Source organism: Salmo salar, unplaced genomic scaffold (genome assembly GCF_905237065.1).
Source record: "Salmo salar unplaced genomic scaffold, Ssal_v3.1, whole genome shotgun sequence".
NCBI classification, from domain to species: domain Eukaryota; kingdom Metazoa; phylum Chordata; class Actinopteri; order Salmoniformes; family Salmonidae; genus Salmo; species Salmo salar.
Genome location: NW_025548137.1, coordinates 20,099 through 35,000, shown reverse-complemented (window position 1 = coordinate 35,000; position 14,902 = coordinate 20,099). Strand labels below are relative to the sequence as shown.

Here is a 14,902-nt window from a genome sequence, read left to right as displayed (position 1 = left end):
CATGTTCTGTTGATATTAACTACCATAATCTAAATATGATTTGTCATTCTGAGCACTGTGGGTGGACACCCTAATCAGGTTACACACCCATTGTATATGGGTCAGGTAAATTTACCAAATGTCCGGTAAATTAACATGCGGATGTCAAATGTCTGCAGCCGAACAGAAACCCTGGTCTTGACCCACCGTGTGTGTTCCCTGGCCCAGAAGGCAGCAGGAATGAGGAGCAGAAACAAAGCTTTGGAGGCCACCACCAGGACCCAGATCAGACCACAGTCAGCAGACACACCACAGTCAGGACAGTCACAAGAGGTGATGGTGGGCGAGACCTCTGTACAGTAGAGAGGTGATGGTGTGGGTGTCCTCTGTACAGTAGAGAGGTGATGGTGTGGGAGTCCTCTGTACAGTAGAGAGGTGATGGTGTTGGAGTCCTCTGTAAAGTAGAGAGGTGATGGTGTGGGAGTCCTCTGTACAGTAGAGAGGTGATGGTGGGGGAGTCCTCTGTACAGTAGAGAGGTGTTGGTGGGGGAGTCCTCTGTACAGTAGAGACGTGATGGTGGGGGAGTCCTCTGTACAGTAGAGACGTGATGGTGGGGGAGTCCTCTGTACAGTAGAGAGGTGATGGTGGGGGAGTCCTCTGTACAGTAGAGAGGTGATGGTGTTGGGGTCCTCTGTACAGTAAAGAGGTGATGGTGTTGGAGTCCTCTGTACAGTAGAGAGGTGATGGTGTGGGAGTCCTCTGTACAGTAGAGAGGTGATGGTGTTAGAGTCCTCTTACGTGAGGTGGTGATTCCTCTGTACAGTAGACTTGAGATCCTCCCAACACAGTAGAGAAGGTGATAATTGGGGGGGAGTCCTCTGTACAGTAGAGAGGTGATGGTGTTGGGGTCCTCTGTACAGTAAAGAGGTGATGGTGTTGGAGTCCTCTGTACAGTAGAGAGGTGATGGTGTGGGAGTCCTCTGTACAGTAGAGAGGTGATGGTGGGGGAGTCCTCTGTACAGTAGAGAGGTGATGGTGTTGGAGTCCTCTGTACAGTAGAGAGGTGATGGTGGGGGGAGTCCTCTGTACAGTAGAGAGGAACAACATCACTAAACAGATTACTGTGTATGGTTAATATAACTTATCATCTAGTCCCCTGGATACAGTTACTACCAACTATGAGTTGTTTTAATATGAACTTCAAAAGCTTCAGAACATGTTCACTACCAGAGGAACATGGACTTTACTGGATGTTCACACATGAAACAAGGAAACAATTCTTACCAATTAAAATCCAAGGGGTGACCTTTCCATATGGTAGACCTGAATCTCCACTTCATCCTTCATCTCCTTAGTCTCACAGTAGTAGAGTCCCAGGTCAGATTCAGTGATGTTCTCAATCAGTAGATCATAGGAGTTGTTAGAAGGGTTCCACACCGGAGTGAAGCGAGGGAGAGGATTTTGGAAATAGTCGTAAACGGAGATTGTAAGTGTAGGCTGGTGCTCATGAGAACAATTCCTGAACCACACAATAAATATTCCAATGGAAACACTACAGTCACAGTAGAGAGTGATGTTGTCTCCTGGTCTGACTCTCAGCTCCACCTCTGCTGCAGAGATCCCATCCTGACTGGAGGAAACAGCACCTACAGGTAACAGAGGAACAGTGTTAGGATGAACTGACTGGAGGAAACAGCACCTACAGGTAACAGAGGAACAGTGTTAGGATGAACTGACTGGAGGAAACAGCACCTACAGGTAACAGAGGAACAGTGTTAGGATGAACTGACTGGAGGAAACAGCACCTACAGGTAGCAGAGGAACAGTGTTAGGATGAACTGACTGGAGGAAACAGCACCTACAGGTAGCAGAGGAACAGTTTTAAGATGAACTGACTGGAGGAAACAGCACCTACAGATAGCAGAGGAACAGTGTTAGGATGAATCACAGAATGTCACTTTGACATCATAAACTTCTCCACTTGAACATTTAAACGTCATGTCTTTACCACAGTCACCACAATACCACAATAATAAGATAACAAATGTGGCCAACCACATGAAGGGGAGGGTTTAGCATCGAGGTAAACAAGTTTCATACCAACATGACGTCACTGTAAAATATTCAGCTTTGTGGTGTTCACCTTACATAGCAACACTTAATAGCAGCACCTGGTCAAGTCAACCTGCTGCAACATCATCAAACACAACAAAATAACAACCAAATACTAATGTTGACGTCACTTTTGACCCTTGAAGGAAAAGACTCTTGAGACAAAGGACTAAGTTTGGCCTCTATACTTGTAACCTGCCAGTATTAATGTTTGATTATATTATGAACATCCGGTAATCATAACTTTTAAATCCTGATCTGCATTAACTATTTCAGGCATACCAAAATGTAGTGTTTGTCCAGCAAATATCTTGGCCTTTCCAATCTTGGACACCGTGAATTGAAGTCAGCCAGCAACTACAAGCAGAAACTACAATATCCATGATGCTCTGGAGAGGATGTGACGGTACAGCCAAGCCAGTTGTAGTTTAACAGCTATGCCAATTGTAGTTCTTAGTCTTTTTTGTTCAGGATTCGTTGGAAAACAAGTGGGACATAGACAGATTGTGAAATGCCCTCAGTGTGAAATCTGAGTTCATCATCAGGAGAATAGATGCACCATGGGTGAACAAATACTTATAACTTGGATGTACTCTCTTCCCCAGGCCAAACGGTAGACAGAAAGCAACATAGCAACGGTAGACAAACAGCAGCATGGCAACAGCAACAGGAAGTGTGGGTTTCCTGTGTGCTGAGTGTGTGTCTTCTCAGCCAATCAGTGACTAGCTCTTATATGAGTACTGTAACACTAACATCATAATATCAGACTTAACAACATTAGTAGTGGTCAATGTATGTACATGTTTACATGTGTTAACATGTGTTTATATATACATTATGTGTGTATATGGGAGTGTTTGTGTCAACATGATGGGAAATCAAATATAGTCCTATGTGGGTTGTTGTGGTTTACTCAGCTAGTGCTGCTGCTCTGTAGGGGAGGGGTTAAGGGGGGCCTGGGTTTCAGGTCTGAGGAGCAGTGTCAGAGTAACTGGGTCTGTCAGTAACTGTATCAGAGTAGCTGGGTCTGTCAGTAACAGTATCAGAGTAGCTGGGTCTGTCAGTAACAGTATCAGAGTAGCTGGGTCTGTCAGTAACAGTATCAGAGTAGCTGGGTCTGTCAGTAACAGTATCAGAGTAGCTGGGTCTGTCAGTAACAGTATCAGAGTAGCTGGGTCTGTCAGTAACATTATCAGAGTAGCTGGGTCTGTCAGTAACAGTATCAGAGTAACTGGGTCTCTGATCCAGATATCAGTTAGTATAACAGGTAAACAACCATAAAGGATACAATCACAACTACTGCCCTGCCCTCTCATGTTAACAGTTCACACCTCTTGACTTGAACTAGTCCATCTCAAGGTCTGATGGGTAATGTTAGACTCCAGATGTGGAACACGTAGCCTTCCCTGTAGCTCAGTTGGTAGAGCATGGTGTTTGCAACGCATGGTGTTTGCAATGCCAGGGTTGTGGGTTCGATTCCCACGGGGGGCCATGTATGAAATGTATGCATTCACTACTGTAAGTCGCTCTGGATAAGAGTGTCTGCTAAATGACTAAAATGTAAAACGTTGAACATAATAGTGTGCTGTTTTTGTCTTCCCTGTGGCTCAGTTGGTAGAGCATGGTGTTTGCAACGCCAGCATGGTGTGTGCAACGCCAGGGTTGTGGGTTCGATTCCACGGGGTGCCAGTACAACAAACAAAAAAGGCATGAAATGTATGCATTCACTACTGTAAGTCGCTCTGGATAAGAGCGTCTGCTAAATGACTAAAATGTAAAATGTAAAATGAACACAGCCAGACTGAGATGGACCCACACCACACGAGGAAGTCACACCTCATGACTGGAGTCTTAGAGGTGTTGATACAGCTGAATGACGTGGTTGTTTCAGTCAAAGCAACATCATGAAGTATCTGTCTGGTATCTGGTTCCTCCTACACACTGTTAATACTACACTTTATACCATGTATACCTGGAGAAATATTACATATTATTAAGTAATAATAATGTCACATGGTATTTTACACACACACACACACACACACACACACACACACACACACACACACACACACACACACACACACACACACACAACTAACCCTCAGACCTGAAGTGATATGAACTGCTGTACTCTTTCTCACTCTCTCTTTTTGTCACTCTCTCTCTCTTCCTCCCTCTCTCAGTACGAGGCCCAGCAGCTGTCTGAAACCCAGGCCCCCTTAACCCCTCAGTCCTCCCCTCAGACCTGAAACCCAGGCCCCCTTAACCCCTCAGACCTGAAACCCAGGCCCCCTTAACCCCTCAGACCTGAAACCCAGGCCCCCCTTAACCCCTCAGACCTGAAACCCAGGCCCCCCTTAACCCCTCAGACCTGAAACCCAGGCCTCCCTTAACCCCTCAGACCTGAAACCCAGGCCCCCTTAACCCCTCAGTCCTCCTCTCAGACCTGAAACCCAGGCCCCCCTAACCCCTCAGACCTGAAACCCAGGCCCCCCTTAACCCCTCAGACCTGAAACCCAGGCCCCCCTTAACCCCTCAGTCCTCCCCTCAGACCTGAAACCCAGACTCCCTTAACCCCTCAGATCTGAAACCCAGGCCACCATTAACCCCTCCCCTACAGATCAGCAGCACTAGCTGAGTAAACCACAACCACACACATAGGAGTATATATGATATAAATTCATATGGACACAAACACTCCCATATAGCCACATATATGTAAACATGTACATACATTGACATCTACTAATGTTGTTAAGTCTGATATTATGATGTTGGTATTACAGTACTCATTTAAGAGCTAGTCACTGATTGGCTGAGAGGACACACTCAGTACACAGGAAACCCACACTGACTTCCTGTTGTTGTTGCCATGGTGCTGTCATTCAGCCTGAGGAAGAGAGTCCAAACGTTGTTATAACAAGTTCATTTTTTACATATATCTCTCCCCTTAACACATATTGACCAGAGTGTGGATGTTAATTGATTGGCCACTGTTCATTGATAAACACAGAGATCATTCATCAGATGGAATGAAAAGAACTGTTTAACACTGGGTATGTAGCACATCCTCCAATGCATCTTGGGTATTGTAGTTTACTATTATCACCACCATAATTCAGTGTTTTAAATAAAATGGTCCATCATTAAAAATAACACTATCACTACTCATTAATTAAAAGACAGTTTTAAAACTCGCTAGTTGAATGCTATATATTCATGAATGCTAATTGGCTGAAAGCCATGCTATATATATATGAGACAATATACCACAGGTACGATGCAAACAACTTGTTTACTGTTCTAATTACATTGGTAACCTGTTTATAACAGCAATAAGGCACCTTGGAGGGTTGTGGTATATGGCCAATATATCACAGCTAATGGCTGTATCCAGGACGTAGTGTTGAGTTATCAGAGTGTTATGGTCTAATACTTAGTGTTTAGTCTCCATGTTATCAGAGTGTTATGGTTTAATACTTAGTGTTTAGTCTCCATGTTATCAAAGTGTTATGGTTTAATACTTAGTGTTTAGTCTCCATGTTATCAGAGTGTTATGGTCTAATACTTAGTGTTTAGTCTCCATGTTATCAGAGTGTTGTGGTCAACCACTGGACTGGTGTCAGTAAGGTCATCTGTGTGTCCCGGTTTAAAGAGACCTGTCTGACTGTCAGGTTACCTGAAATAGTGTCACGATCGTCTAAAGGAGTAGACCAAGGTGCAGCGTGGTTCGAGTTCCACATGTTTAATAAATATGGCACTCGCCAAAACAATACAGAAGAAAAGGAAGTGTGACGTTCTAGGCTGCTCACAAGCAGCTACACAAACACAAGATCCTCAAAAAGCACAGGTGGGAAAAGGCTGCCTAAGTATGATTCCTAATCAGAGACAACGATAGACAGCTGCCTCTGATTAGGAACCATACTCGGCCCAAAACAAAGAAATACAAAAACATAGAAAAAGGAACATAGAACTCCCACCCCAGTCACACCCTGGCCTAACCAAAATAGAGAACAAAACCCTCTCTATGGCCAGGGCGTGACAAATAGTTCATAGATCAGGAACAGGATTTGATTTATAACTTTAACAGTATTAAAACTGAATGTTCAATGTTCAGTCAAGCAAACATGAGGTCAAACATGAGGTCAAACATGAGGTCAAACACGAGGTCAAACATGAGGTCAAACACGAGGTCTAAGGTCTATATATAAGCCTACTTTAGGTCTAACATGAGGCCTACTGCCTGACTACAGGTATAAAGGTCTACTTTAGGTCTAACATTAGGCCTACTGCCTGACTACAGGTATAAAGGTCTATAGTTCTACTGCCTGACTGCAGGTATAAAGGTCTTTAGTTCAACTTCCTGAATAAAGGCCTACTTTATGTCTAACATTAGACCTACTTCCTGACTACAGGTATAAAGGTCTATAGTTCTACTGCCTGACTACAGGTTTCAAGGTCTTTAGTTCTACTTCCTGAATAAAGGCCTACTTTATGTCTAACATTAGACCTACTTCCTGACTACAGGTATAAAGGCCTACTTTAGGTCTAACATTAGATCTACTTCCTGACTACAGGTATAAAGGTCTATAGTTCTACTGCCTGACTACAGGTATAAAGGTCTTTAGTTCTACTTCCTGACTACAGGTATAAAGGTCAAGAGTTTTACTTTCAGCCTCTTTTTAAGGTTTAAATGTCAACTCAGTCATCAGAATGTGCGTTTCTTTCTTCATAGAGTGTCTATAGGTCTCTTAAGGTGTTGCTATCTAATGTGAACACCTCAAAGCTGAACATTTTCCATTGACGTCACGTTGGTGTGAAACCTGTTTACCTCGATGCTAGACCCTCCTCTTCCTGTCACAACATGGGTTTCAGAGAAAAGGACCACGAGCTGAAAACTTTCCACTCAATTGAACCAATCGCTGCTCGTATGTCCTTTCATGGTAAAGTACATCGAGTCATGAACACGGAAATACGCAGCAAAGACCTTGTTACTCAAAGACCCAGCTACTCTCTGACAGTCACCATCAGACCATCAGACCACCAGATGGACAGGCTGTGTGTTTCTCTGATTGCATTCTTATGTGAGTAACTTTTATACTGGGCCTTATAGCTGGATGATAGATGATTTCTTGATGTGGTTTTATGGTTGACCAGATTTGTTATCTAATTATTGTGATATTGTGATGACTGTGGTAAAGACATGATGTGTATATTTTCATGTAGAGAAGTTTATGATATCAACATGACATTCTGTGATTCATCCTAACACTGTTCCTCTGCTACCTGTAGGTGCTGTTTCCTCCAGTCAGTTCATCCTAACACTGTTCCTCTGTTACCTGTAGGTGCTGTTTCCTCCAGTCAGTTCATCCTAACACTGTTCCTCTGTTACCTGTAGGTGCTGTTTCCTCCAGTCAGTTCATCCTAACACTGTTCCTCTGCTACCTGTAGGTGCTGTTTCCTCCAGTCAGTTCATCCTAACACTGTTCCTCTGCTACCTGTAGGTGCTGTTTCCTCCAGTCAGTTCATCCTAACACTGTTCCTCTGTTACCTGTAGGTGCTGTTTCCGCCAGTCAGGATGGGATCTCTGCAGCAGAGGTGGAGCTGAGAGTCAGACCAGGAGACAGTGGTCAATCAATAATTCAAACCTTCATTCCAATACTCTTGTAAACTAATGTAGAACATGTTAAATTGACAAATCAATATCAGATGTATTCTTTTTTTTGTGTTTTAATGGTGATAACTCTTCCTCTGCAGCTGCAACTGAGACCACGACCAGGGGAAGTGAGAGAAAGGAGAAAGTATAGTCAGATTGAGATTTGTAGTTTTTTGACTGGCGGCCATCTTGCTTTGTAGTCCATGTTATTTGTAAACCAGTACTATTCAAAGCATTAGCGAGTATACTCATTAAAAACTAAAGGAATAAGCATCATGATATGATTAATTTAAAGAAATAACCACAATGTACGACTATATATCAGTAATATTAATCAGATTAATTGTAAAACATCTGTGCTTCTTTCTCTCTCTCTCTCTCTCTCTCTCTCTCTCTCTCTCTCAGGAGGAAGGAGACCTGTTTTACGCCTCGTTGGATATCCGTCAGGGACAGAGGAGACCAAAGAAGAAGAAGAAGAGAGTCCAGAACTCTGACTTCAGTACCTACACAGCCATCAATACCAGCAGAGTGAGACCTATACCAGCCATCAATACCAGCAGAGTGTGAGACCTATACCATCCATCAATACCAGCAGAGTGAGACCTATACCATCCATCAATACCAGCAGAGTGTGAGACCTATACCATCCATCAATACCAGCAGAGTGAGACCTATACCATCCATCAATACCAGCAGAGTGTGAGACCTATACCATCCATCAATACCAGCAGAGTGAGACCTATACCATCCATCAATACCAGCAGAGTGTGGTCTCTGAACTTCTCTATCAGAGACCAGTCATTCTCCATGTCTGTAGTGAATTGAACTTCTCTATCAGAGACCAGTCATTCTCCATGTCTGTAGTGAATTGAACTTCTCTATCAGAGACCAGTCATTCTCCTTGTCTGTAGTGAATTGAACTTCTCTATCAGAGACCAGTCATTCTCCTTGTCTGTAGTGAATTGAACTTCTCTATCAGAGACCAGTCATTCTCCTTGTCTGTAGTGAATTGAACTTCTCTATCAGAGACCAGTCATTCTCCTTGTCTGTAGTGAATTGAACTTCTCTATCAGAGACCAGTCATTCTCCTTGTCTGTAGTGAATTGAACTTCTCTATCAGAGACCAGTCATTCTCCATGTCTGTAGTGAATTGAACTTCTCTATCAGAGACCAGTCATTCTCCTTGTCTGTAATGAACTTCTCTTCTACGTGTCCAATTAGATCAGCATCAAACTGTTGTCATTTGTTATTTTGCCTTTATTTTTTATTTATAGAGATCCTTTTAACACAAAGTTTCTACTTTTATCTGAACTTTTTTGTCGCTTCTTTTATAATGTAATATTTTTTTACCATTTAAAAATGTCTCCAACATTTTATTGTTGTGCATTTTCTATTTTTTATGGACATAATGATCAGGTCTGATTTATAGTTCAGATTGAGATAATGATAATATGTGATTTATAGTTCAGATTGAGATAATGATAATGTCTGATTTGCAGTCTGTGTATCTAACCTAAAGCAGCAGGTGTAAAAGTGTATCCACCCTCCAGAGATCTGTATATAGTGACAAGATGCTCATGTCTATGTCTCTAACAATGGGAGTTGTTGTCCTGTGTAGTGATATTCAGAACACCTCCAGAGATCTGTATATAGTGACAAGATGCTCATGTCTATGTCTCTAACAATGGGAGTTGTTGTCCTGTGTAGTGATATTCAGAACACCTCCAGATGCAGTAGAAAGCTGTTATTGTGATATGAAGATACAGAATTCTGCGTCTGTCTGTCTGTCTGTCTGTCTGTCTGTCTGTCTGTCTGTCTGTCTGTCTGTCTGTCTGTCTGTCTGTCTGTCTGTCTGTCTGTCTGTCTGTCTGTCTGTCTGTCTGTCTGTCTGTCTGTCTGTCTGTCTGTCTGTCTGTCTGTCTGTCGAGAGGTCACTAAGGGTCAAGGTGCTGAGCTGGACCTCTGGGCTGAGCTGATGTCTGGTGTCACTGATGGAATCATTAATGATCAATAACCCCTTGACCACTGGGAAATAAAAAACTGGAGGGGAAATCACACAAGACTGACAGCCTGTGAGTTTATTAAAAGCATTGAGTGATTACATGACAGTTTAGAGAACAACAGGTCTTTATCTGGAAAGAGTAAATAACATAACAGCTACATCATCTGAACTCACATCAACTATACACGGAGTGGACAAATCATTAGGAACACCTTCATAAGAAAATAACATCATTATCTCTATACTACTAACATCATAACAATGATATATCATAATCAATAACAGGGCTAAACAACAACAACAAACCACTTAATAAAAAAATGTTTCAAAATACAAAGAATGAACAGATGATTATAATAATACATGGACTAATAATGGAAACACTTCAAGATAAAGAATCTAAGAGACACTAAATAAGATGAAGAATCTAAGAGACACTAAATAAGATAAAGAATCTAAGAGACACTAAATAAGATAAAGAATCTAAGAGACACTAAATAAGATGAAGAATCTAAGAGACACTAAATAAGATAAAGAATCTAAGAGACACTAAATAAGATAAAGAATCTAAGAGACACTAAATAAGATGAAGAATCTAAGAGACACTAAATAAGATAAAGAATCTAAGAGACACTAAATAAGATAAAGAATCTAAGAGACACTAAATAAGATAAAGAATCTAAGAGACACTAAATAAGATAAAGAATCTAAGAGACACTAAATAAGATAAAGAATCTAAGAGACCCTAAATAAGATAAAGAATCTAAGAGACACTAAATAAGATAAAGAATCTAAGAGACACTAAATAAGATGAAGAATCTAAGACACACTAAATAAGATAAAGAATCTAAGAGACACTAAATAAGATAAAGAATCTAAGAGACACTAAATAAGATGAAGAATCTAAGACACACTAAATAAGATAAAGAATCTAAGAGACACTAAATAAGATAAAGAATCTAAGAGACACTAAATAAGATAAAGAATCTAAGAGACACTAAATAAGATAAAGAATCTAAGAGACACTAAATAAAATAAAGAATCTAAGAGACACTAAATAAGATAAAGAATCTAAGACACTAAATAAGATAAAGAATCTAAGAGACACTAAATAAGATAAAGAATCTAAGAGACACTAAATAAGTAATACATTCTGGAACACAAAACAGACGTAATTAAGCAACTCTCTTAAAATAATCCAAAGCCCATGTTACCCAAAACCCCATGTTACCCAGAACCCCATGTTACCAAAACCCCATGTTACCCAGAACCCCATGTTACCCAGAACCCCATGTTACCCAGAACCCCATGTTACCCAGAACCCAATGTTACCCAGAACCCCATTTTACCCAGAACCCCATGTTACCCAGAACCCCATGTTACCCAGAACCCCATGTTTCTCTGGTGGTGAAAAACCAAACTAAAAGGAATAATCGTGGCTCCTTTTAGATTTCTTCTAAGGTCCTAGAAAGATAAACTAATTCTGAACTTGTTATTAAAATTAGAACCACTTCAGGTTTGTCACAACATTTTAAACACCAGTCCATTGCTGACCATCCATTTAAAACACAAAACTGACCTAAGATCAGCATGTAGGGTCAGCTTCATTCTACTCCTACTCCGTCCCCTGGGCTGCTCTCTCCTCTCCCGGTCCAGCTTCAGCTCTGGAGCTCAGAGAGACCATCTCCATGGCATTGACATAAAGATCCATGCTGCTCACCCTGTTCACTCTCTTCTGCCTCCCTGGTGGGCTAGGGAGACACAGCACCAACAGTCAGACATTTACTCTCTAGTATCTCCATTCTCTCTCCCCTCCCTCCTCCCCCTCACCCTCTCCCTCTAGTTTAAATGACTTGTAACGTCTGAGTAAATGTCTTTACCTTGTAGTATAGGTAGGAGGTGGTGATGCCTGTCAGTAGCATCAGCACCACTACAACGTGTCTGATGATGAAGGCTGGCAGAGGAGAGGCTGCAAACAGAAACACCTTTGATGAGGGGACTGATCATCATCACATAGATCTGTGGGAAATCTGTCAATGACAAAGTTATAAGTCTGGTTCATGTTCAGTTACCTGTGATGGTGAGGGAGAGGAGCTCACTCTCAGAGGAGAAGTCATGAGAGAAAACATGATTGTCATAAACACAGCTGTAGTTCCCTTGGTGGGAGTCATCTGCAGCAGGGAAGAGGAAGGCAGCAGAGTGATTGACAGCTGGCTGGGTCTGGGATATTTTGGAGCCGGTGAACGTGAGGAGGAAGGAGCCTCCTGGGTACTGTGGCTGAGTGGAGCAGGTGATGGTGAAGCTGTAGCCCCTGAACATCTCGGGCCCCTGGTGGCCCCTGGAGACCCCTCCCATTGAGTCAGTCAGGGAGATATCAGGCTGGACCAGGAGATCTGTAACAATAAAAGAGAACAAGAAAAACCTCTTCAACTAGTTTCCTATAGATATGACAATAACATCAGCATGTAACAGTGCTGGCCACCCTCCCCTCACAGGGCAACATGAGTAGTGGGCCTACAGTCACTGAGACAACATATGTTGATATCAGGCTTAAGCAGGACATCTGGAACAAGAGGAGAGAAAAAGAAAACGTAGCTCCTCAACTACTTTCCTCATTTAGATATGACAATAACATGACATGTGACAGTGGTAGTGAGTAGAGAAGTTCACTGAGATAACACTCAAATACAAAGCATTCTGGGATATTTAAGTTGCATTTGATTCCTAGTTGACTGAGTGATCTATTTAGTAAAGCAGACTGACAAGCTAAACAGTCATCATGAGAGGTGCAGAGGAAGTTGTATGAATGAAGGAAATCAGTTGAATATAATTATCATATCTTGTTATTACCTGAGCAGATCACTGTGAGTCCAGGATAGAGATCATAAATTCTGGAACACTCCCTCAGTACAGACTCAGAGCCAGAACAGGAAACTCCAAACCATCTAGTGGTGTTTCCAGGTAGAACTGAAACAGTGGAGCCACAACCCAGCTGTCTACACACTACTGCAGCTACATCCTCCCAGTCTCTAGCTCCCACAGTCCTCCACTCTCCCTGGTCGTACCGCTCCACTCCACCAGCACAGCGACTGCCTCCTCCCACCAGCCTCACATCATCAGGCTCTGAGAAAAGAAAAGAGAGAGACAGTAATCTTACTATTTTCTCACTAAAACACACCTATATTGTCTCTCATATTCTTCACTCCAGGTGAGAAACAATGTTGATTGAGTGACAAACTGTTTCTTACCTGAGCAGGTGAGTCCAACAGCATTACCAGGTAGACAGGTGTTGTTTTCTCTGTCTGAGGTGTCACAGTCCAGGAGAAGGGACTCTTTGCCTTTACACTGGAACTCTTTATCCCAGGTCTGACCCTCACCTTCTCCATAGAGCCCCCCCTGTAGAGCTGCAGGAGCCCCACAGCCAAGCTCCCCACAGACTACCTCTGCATCCTGCCGGTCAAAGTCAGCTTCACACACTGAGGCCCAGGACTGATTGGACTTCACCTCCACTCTCCCAGAGCAGAGACCAGCTCCATCCACAAGCCGCACAGACTCTGGAGAAAAAGACTTGGTTGAACATTCAATCAGTTTTGTTGATGACACTGTCAAGGACTAAACACAAATATGTTGGATAAAAGATTGTAGTTTGCTATGTTTGATACTGTAAGAGGTAGAAATGGGTTCTTAGTCACTCAGGATAGGGTTGGAATAATGCAGGCAGGAGACAGGAATAAGTTCACTTCACTTTATAGAAAATAAACAGCTGGACATCCATCAGGCAGCTTCACTTCAGTACCATCTGAACTACAATGATCTGCCCATGAACATCTCCCATAAACCATTATGACAAACACAAATATAATGTTTAAATACATCTAACATCTCTCCCTCTATTTAAATGAAATAAAAACACATAAAACATGATACATGGTAATATTGTAAAATGTATAAATAAATCTCTCAATATGACCAGTCTCTTACCTGAACAGGTCACATGATGATAATATCTACCAATACAGTCACCAGGTTCTCCTATGATGTCACACTGTCTAATAGAAGACTCATTTCCATAGCAACTATATAGATAGACTCTTCTTCTTCCATCTTCAGCCAGAGGTCCTCTAGATTCAGCTACAGGATTCCCACAGTCCAGCTCTCTACACACAACCATAACATCTCTCATGCTCCACAACACAGAACATAGACCCAACCACTCTCCTTCGTGGAAGACTTCCACTGTCCCAGAACAGGAAGTGGTCCCATCCACCAGTCTGACTGAGAGTTCAGCTGTAAACAGCAGAGAGGAAAACACAGTGGTGAGGACAGATGATGACAGTGATTCTGTTATTCTAACAGCAGTAGTGCTTTGTGGTTGACAAGTATTAGTAGTTCCATAAAACACTATATGTTATTGGGTTTAGAATGGTTTGTATGGACACATGAATTTCTCCATGTGGGATAATAAAGTTATATTGAACTGCTATTATCACTGTAGATTTATACTCTACCTACCTGGTGGACTGACGCTTTGAGCCTGGAGATCTGAGGAGAAAGAGAGACAGAGGAGAAAGAGAGAGAAAGAGACAGAGAGATAGAGAGAAACAAAGGAGAAAGGGAGAGTCAGAGGAAGAGAGAGACAGAGGTTAAATGAACATCAACATGACCTTTCATGATGTGATGGGGAAGACAGGCTTATCGTTGGTATGGTGCAACAACACCCATGTGTACATACACTATATATACAAAAGTATGTGGACACCCCTTCAAATTAGTGGATTCTATTTCAGCCACTCCCCTTCCTGACAGATGGATAAATCAAGCACTCCGCCATGCAATCTCCAAAGACAAACATTGGCAGTAGAATGGCCTTAATGAAGAGCTCAGTTACTTTCCCGTCTCTTCTCCTCTTCTTACCCTCCCCTCCCCCTCTCTCTTATCTTCTTCTCCCTCTCTTCTCCTCTCCTCACCCTCTCTTCTCCCCTTCTCAACCTCTCCTCTTCTCCCCTCTCCCCTCCCCTCACTTCTACCACCCCTCTTCTTCCCCTCTCCTCTTCTCTTCTCCCCCTCTCCTCTTCTCTCCTTCTGCCCCTCTCCCTCCCCTCTCCTGTCCTTCCGACTCTCCTCTCCTCCTTCCCCTCTCCTCTTCTCA

At 42.4% G+C, this 14,902-nt stretch overlaps 1 protein-coding gene across 1 annotated transcript in view; it reads right to left on the bottom strand.

Moving 5' to 3' along the window:
* LOC123732700 (CD5 antigen-like) overlaps positions 1-14,303 on the bottom strand; it is a 34,690-nt gene extending 20,387 nt beyond the window's left edge. Inside the window, exons 1-5 of the mRNA XM_045711954.1 lie at positions 14,266-14,303; positions 13,735-14,040; positions 13,002-13,307; positions 12,604-12,876; positions 11,826-12,146 (exon numbers count right to left, since the gene is read on the bottom strand). Of these exons, the coding sequence (XP_045567910.1) occupies positions 11,826-12,146; positions 12,604-12,876; positions 13,002-13,307; positions 13,735-13,936 (1,102 nt within the window). The 5' untranslated portion in view covers positions 13,937-14,040; positions 14,266-14,303. The remainder of the gene's footprint in view (positions 1-11,825; positions 12,147-12,603; positions 12,877-13,001; positions 13,308-13,734; positions 14,041-14,265) is intronic.
* Positions 14,304-14,902: the final 599 nt, after the last annotated feature.